The 7607-nt window shown below is 39.5% G+C and overlaps 1 protein-coding gene across 1 annotated transcript in view; it reads right to left on the reverse strand.

Annotated features, from left to right (window-relative positions):
* SLX4IP (SLX4 interacting protein) overlaps positions 1–7607 on the reverse strand; it is a 134390-nt gene that overhangs the window by 49568 nt on the left and 77215 nt on the right. Inside the window, 1 exon segment of the mRNA XM_006870415.1 lies at positions 6405–6497. Within this exon segment, the coding sequence (XP_006870477.1) occupies positions 6405–6497 (93 nt within the window).

Raw genomic sequence — 7607 nt, forward strand, 5'->3', positions numbered from 1 at the left:
ATATGGTGATCTACTTTTGTGATAGCAACCACTAAAAACTCTATGGAACATAGTTCTACTCAAACACATATGTTATCACTTTGAGATAGAGCCAATACAATGGCAAACAGTGCTTTTCCTCTTTTAGTACAGTAAGGAGTTTGCAAACACAAACATTTTCTATAAGAAAATGGACACAAATATATAGTTCACAAATGAATGGAGTTCTGTTTAAAATAAAAGTACATGGAACTCAGTTATTAAGTATGAAATATGGTGTGGGACAGAGTCTACACTGGAAGTCCTGGTGTGAGTTAATGCACTGGACTGCAAAGTTGTTTGAACCACAAGGTCAGCAGTTCTAGCTCACCAGGTGCTCCTCGGTGACTCTAAACAGGGTTATTATGAGTTGGAATGACTGGATGGCACTTAACAACAACAGGCAATACTGTTAACAAAAGTCACCCTTGGACTGGGAGCTAGGAGGCATTTTTACTTTCTATACCATCAGTGACCCCCAGCAAGATGGACTGGCAAAGTGGCAACATCAATGGGCTCAAGTGTGGCAACAATTGTGAGGCTGGCCCAGGACTGGGCAGTGTTTCGTTCGGTTGTACATAGGGTCGCTATAAATTGGTACTGACTCGATGACACCTAACAACAACAATACCATCAGTGACACCCATAAGAGCTTGAACGAGATGGGACTACCTTGGTTTTCTGGGTCATGCAAAGTGCACTATCATTTTCTGCTAGTGGGAAATAGTTGAATTTGTCTTTTCTGATGGGGTTTCATCTTATAGTGGTTCTGGCTTTTGCAAGTTTTACTGCTGTTGTTGTGTGCCGTGGAGTCGGTTCCGACTCATAGTGACCCTGTACAGGGTTTCCGAGGCTGTCAATCTTTACAGGAGCAGAATGCCTCATCTTTCTCCTGCAAGTTTTACTGTATTTGGCTAAAAAAATTTTTTTCTACAATGGACATGTAAAATTCTGTCAATAAAAATAAAAAGCCCTGTAAATTATTAAGTAAAAACTAAGTTCAGAACTCTGTGGGAAGTATGAAAACAATCCCTTTCCACTCAGGACACTTTCCCATGTGCTAAAGGAATAGCTTGTTGATACCTTCCATGAAATTCACTACTGGCATTGTTTAGAAAATACAACAAAAGATAGAAGAATGGATTTTGAAGCCTGTAAAGGAGCTCTGGTAGCATAGTGGTTACGAATCGGGCTGCTAACCTCAAAGTTGGCAGTTCGAAACTACGAGCTGTTCCACGGGAGATAGATGAGGCTTTCTGCTCCCATAAAAATTTATAGCCTTGGAAACCCTGTACAGGTTCATTATGAGTCAGAACCGACTCCAAAGTACTTAACAACAACAATACATCACTGAAAACCTGGAAAAGTCATCTGCTTATTTAATTTTTTAATGTACAAAAAAATTTTCTTAACTGCTCTAATTTACATTTATACACATTTCTTCATGAAAGTTAAATAATTTTGTCAGAATTTAATACACAGTCAGATATTAAGTAGGTTACTTCTTCTGTCCTAAAAAAAAGGTGTAAAATGTCTCTATAATTTTCATTTATCTCTACTGAAAAGGACACCACAGGAACTACATATGGCAGTCTGCGTCCTTCAAGATTTCCAGCCTTGGAAACCCTAAGAGACAGTTCTGCTTTGTCCTATAGGGTCTCTAGGAGTCAGAATATAAATTTAATTTTACCTTCACTTTTATTTTCTTTTGCTTCACAATTTTTAAATCTATTAAGTTCTCTTGTCAAGATTATTTTATGTTTTTTATTTGGCTACCTCTCATCTGCTTCCTCTGATGAAAATTCACTCTGAGCAAGGTCTTTTCAGATAATTTGATACCCTCTCTCTAGACTGAGGGGAGAGCTAAGGCCCACAAAGATTCAATGACATGCAACATGAGCCAAACTAAAACCCTACAGTAGGGTAATTTACTGCTTCTGTAGGTTTGTTTTCATTTTACATTTATAAACTAGAAAGAGAATTCTCTAAAAAGCAGTTTACATTAAGGGAAGTGTTCAATTGCATTTTTAAGTACTGTCCCTTGTCTGGAGATCCACACCATAACTCTCCTGACATAATGCTAGAGCAGGACTTGGTCATGTGTGGCTGGGGTGGTGGTTATGTGCCATGGAGTCAGTCCCGACTCATAGCGAGCCTGCACCAGGGTTCTGAGGCTGTAAATCTTTATGGGAGCAGAAAGTCTCATCTTTCTCCTGCGGAACGGCTGGTAGTTTCGAACTGCTGACCTTGAGGTTAGCAGCCCGACTTGTAACCACTACACTGCCAGAGCTCCTGACAACTTTAGCCACAACTCAGCTGGAATACAACGTGAAGAATCCAAATATCTTAACGTATTTGTCTATTTTAAAGCAGCTCTCGAACTAAATGTCATTTATTATTTTCCAGATGGATCACAGACTTTTATTAGCTTAGGAAACCTCTCAGTACCCCTGAGTCACAGAACTGCATCCTGGTAGTGTAGCAACTTACACGTTGGGCTACTATCCACAAGGTCAGCAGTTCTAATCTGCCAGCTGCTCCACAGGGGAATGATGAGATTTTCTTTTCCTATAAAGACATACAGCCTCAAAAACGCTATACATGGTTACCATGAATTGGTACAAACTTGATGACACAAAGCAACAAGGGGACTTCCTTACCTTCCTTTTTTTCACCCAGCCTACCAGAGTTCCTGAACTGGCACCAAACAACTAGTGCTAATGTGATAGGAATAGATGAAAAGGGTCTCCAGAGATTAGGAGGCGGAGTTGTAACCAAGTCACTATAGGACAGTAGCTTTACGCTGATCCTGAAATGTCCCAGATATATACTATAGTATACAAAAGTTTAATGAAGAAAATAAAGATAAATAACTTTAAATTTCTCTAAGGCTCCAGGGTTTCGCATCGGACAAAGGAACTAGTAGTCTCTAGGCAGATTTGGATTTGCAAGTATCAAAGAAATTGCTGTTGGAATACAACTGAATGAAACAAAGATTTACATTACCTTCTTGCTATTTATTTCTAGGGGATACAAAAGAGGTGAGAGAAAGAAAATCAAAACAAAAAAACAAAAGCATAAAGTATCAAGATTCCCCTGTTCCAATTCTAGCAGTTGGTCAAAGACTGAGGCTTCAAGGGTTTTGCAATTTCTTAAGAAAAACACAATGACTCATTTCATAATAATGCCTTCTCTCCCCCAAAGTACATATTACAATTCCCACATACATAGCAGATGGGAACTTGGTGCAAAGCTACGACAACACGGAGCATCTCCCTGCACCAGCATCCCTGTGTAGATGACAGAAATGTCAATAGCAGAGAAGAGCCCTCCCTGGTGCTGCAGGGTTAGTGGACAGCCTGGCTGCCCCTGGCCTGCCTCCCAAGGAAGGGGGCTTGCACTTCCTTTGTACTGCCTGATATGGAACAGCGGTTCTTTTGTGTACCATCTTTAAGAACCGGGAGCTGAGAGCAGCTGGCTTCCTTGTCTACAGACTGAAAGAATCCCCTGACAGAGCAGTCCTGAATAGGCATGCCCAGATTTCCTAGCAAATTGTCACTTAGACATTGAAGATCCAAAACAGAAAACAAAAGTAGGAAGGGAAAGGAATCGTGCTACTCGAGGCAACAGCCCTACATTAGTGAGGCATCAGGCTGTTGCTTGGGTACTCACTCACTCCCCGGCCATAGTAAGTTACATGAACAGTTATTAAGAAAATAAACCTCAAGTTTACTGCCAAAGAACTATCTCCAATATAGCTATGCAGGAAACCAATTTTCCAGGCCTGGCCCAGTCCGATGTTCTTTAAGAATCATGATCAACAGAAAATGAGATGGATTCTACCCTGTGATGAATGTCAATGCAAACTGATAAAAGAATGGAAAATTTTCGATGATTCAACAAATACTTACACAAGCATGGCATTTCTGGCTTTGGACATGAGAAATATAGCAAGGGATAAGAATGTCTTCTCTCAGATAAAGGCAATTCTGAAAGGGAAGGACTGTTTATTGATCATTAAATAACAGACCCATGGACTCTCCAGAGGTCAAATATCAATGGGGATAAGGCTTCGAGGCACTTCTGGCAGCAGAACCACGGCATTGGCTTGACAAGCAATTTGTAGGAGATGATTTTTACTTGGCTTAGATACTTTTTTGTTTCTAGGGACTGGCTATGTGTCATATTCAATTCAACAGCACAGAACAACAGGGACAACAAGCTTAAGGAAGGAGTGGGCTGAAGGAATTGAGGAGGGGTGTACAGCTAAGCTTGCTTTAGCAAATGGGTTGCACAGAGCTTGCATCTTAGGGATGACTCTGTTGAGTTTTGTTCGGTTTGTGCAGACTTGCATGTGGCTGGGAAAATACATGGGAAAAGAGTAACTGAATAGACAGAGACTCTGTCAGAGTCACTGAAGGGACTCAAAACAATGAAAGATCCTTATGATGTAAATTTGCATTTTTTCTTATAAGCTAATTTGGTGAATTCTGACAGAATTTTGTAACTAGACATGAAAACAGACTGATCATCTATCTTTTCACAAAGAAAATTCTTCACATTTAGGCAGTCCTCCAGATTATAGGATCCATATGACAGCAGCGGCAGAAAATTTACATCTGTATAAATACCAGTTCCCATAAAGGGGATCATATTTCATTTGTATTGAGATAGTGCTTTAATTTTCTCTTAATAATTTAAGATAATAAGTATTAATATTTTGTAGGAGTCCTGGTGTGGTGCTGTGGGCTAATGCGTCAGACTGCAAAGTCGTTTGAACTGCAAGGTCGGCAGTTCAAGCTCACCAGCTGCTCCTATACAGGGCCGCTATGGGTCGGAATTGACGCATATGATCTAATTTCTCCTGCATCCCATCTGAAAGCAATATTTGGTTTTCTTACACCTTAGATCAATTTCTTCCTTGCTTTAAAAATTAGTCAAACTGAATTATATTATACTTGTATGCCAATACGATTACAACTTTGTTGTTGTTAAGTGCTGTCGAATTGGTTCTGACTCCTAGTGACCCTGTGAGTCTGAGCAGTGGATGGGGGGTTTGAACCACCAATCTTGTGACTCAAACTGGCCTTGCAGTTCAGAGCTTTATCCCACAGTGCCACACCAGTACTACTTTAAGATTTATTAACTTAGTAAGCTAACTTGACATCCTGGAATGTTTCAAATAATAATTAAATGTCTAATAGTTTTTATACCAAATTGACTAAATTAATTCCTTTTCATACGTATACTTCAAGATTTCACTGATGGATAAAGAAAAGGAAATATAAAGATCACACTGACTTTTCTGAAAGACCCTCTGCTCGAAACGAAGGAGTCTAGATTTAAATAGGAGTTCTCTGTTCTTTACTTTTCTTTCATCTCTATTCACCCTATAGTTCTGAAACACTCTCCCCGTGTATTTATTTAAGATAAGAAGTTGATTCTAGGCAGCATGGGCCAAATTCTCAAATTTCATATGGATCAGAAAATAATATCAGGGCTCATCTAATATTCCCATAAATAATTTTTGAAGCACAATAATCATATAATACTTTAAGGCCATGTTAATGTCCACTAGTCTTTTTTTTTTTTTCTCTCTGTCTCTGTAAAAGTTTCAAGTTATATAGCAAGCAAGCAAACAAACAAAAAACATAGAGTTGGTGCACAGGTAACTTCAGGTAGACTGCATTGTGCCCTCAGTGAGCTTCACTATGTGTTTATGGAAAGACTGTGTCTGTGTGCACATGTACAGACATGTGACAACTCAAGTATATCTGTTCATCTTAAAAGACAAGTCTGTAACGGAAGCAGTATAAGCAAGTTTTCTGTATCTATTTGTCTGAACAGACAACTTCAATGAAACATAGAAGAAAGCGCTAATGGAACTTAAGACTTAGCATGAGGAGAGAGAGAGAAAAAAACAAACATGTGCAAACCCTATCATCTAGGAAAAAATACACTGGGGAAAGTACTAGATCTCATGAAAATGTCAGGGATTCACCACAAAATAAAATTCAAAAGCTCTTGACTCCAATGAAGGCTTCCAAAAACCATGTGGATTTTGCTCCATTTCATTTAAAGACTTGGCATTATTTCACTGAAGTATTATATAGGTACCAATACAGATTTTGTGATGTGTTGCTTTATCACTTAAAATTGATATGGGAGTGATTCTGCTAATCAAGCTCAATATTTAAGGGGCATTCAGGGGAAAGAAAACACATCAATTAATCAATATCACCATACAAAATAGGTAGGATAATTTTGGTCTCCTAAAACAAGTGTTGATTGTGCAATGGGTGAGTTACAACAAAAGACACATTTTTTCCCTATCTTTTGCAAAAACCAGTATTTAAACACAATTGTTGATAGAATTTTTTTGAGACATACCGATTCTTCAGTCCGACTTGACACAAGATCACAATTGACTGTTATTTGACTTGCACAGACCACAAATCTGTCAGGGAACACACAGAGTTCTGTAAAACATGAAGAAAATCAAGTTATTAAAGACTTCAAAAATCCACATATATAGAAGTGCTTAGTCCCAGAGCAGTCCCAAACACCTATTTATTCTAATTTCCAGTAGTTTGTGTGTCTGAATAAGACATGTGTCTCTATTCTCTTCCCCTCCTTCCTACACTTGCCATCAATAGGGCAGGGCAAGTGAAAAGCCCGAGGGAGTAGAGACGAGGCTGCAAATTGGTCCACCTGAGCCCCTGGACCAATATATCACAGGAAACCCCCAGACAGGGCCTTTGCAGCGTTCCCACTGTGTCAATTCTGTTGCTTTCTGTTTGGGACTCACATTTGGGAAATAGGATCAACATTTTCTAATGAGTGTGCAGTTATATAATAGAAGAAGAAAAAGCGATGACAGCTGAAAACCTGCCTTATCATCATCTCCTTGGTCACCTAGTCTTAGAAAGGTTGCCTAAGCTGGAGGGCAAACTCCTGATGTGAATCAGACTATGAAAGCAGCATTTTCAGTTAGGAATTAATGATTACATGGATAAGATAATGGCTAGATATGCAATAGTACTGATGATGTTGTTGTTAAGTGCCGTCGAGTCGGTTCCGACCCATAGCGACCCTGTATAGGATTTTCGAGGGTGTAAATCTTTACGGGAGTAGAAAGCCTCATCTTTCTCCCGTGGAGCGGCTGGTAGTTTCGAACCACTGACTTTAAGGTTCGCAGCCCGATTAGTAACCACCACTACGCTGCCAGAGCTCATCACATTAGGGGGTGAGTTAATTAAATGTTTGACCAAATAGAGCAGGCAAATTTTTAAGTTGCTAATTTTGTATGACTAATTTTGAATGATGTTATTGCTTTTGACAGAAAAAAGGCTACTACCCACCCTGGCACTCTGAGCTAATGCGTCAGACTGCAAAGTCGTTTCAGTTGCAAGGCTGGTGGTTCAAGCTCACCAGCTGCTTCTTGGAAACCCTATACAGGGCCGTTAGGGGTTGGAATTGACTCAGCGTCACTAACCCTGCTATACGGGGTTCGCTATGAGTCAGAACTGATGCAATAGCAATCAGCCACAACAACTTGTGTTTTAAATTTATTTCTTTTCGTAAAAATG

The sequence above is a fragment of the Chrysochloris asiatica genome, unplaced genomic scaffold (assembly GCF_000296735.1).
Source record: "Chrysochloris asiatica unplaced genomic scaffold, ChrAsi1.0 scaffold00141, whole genome shotgun sequence".
NCBI classification, from domain to species: Eukaryota; Metazoa; Chordata; class Mammalia; order Afrosoricida; family Chrysochloridae; genus Chrysochloris; species Chrysochloris asiatica.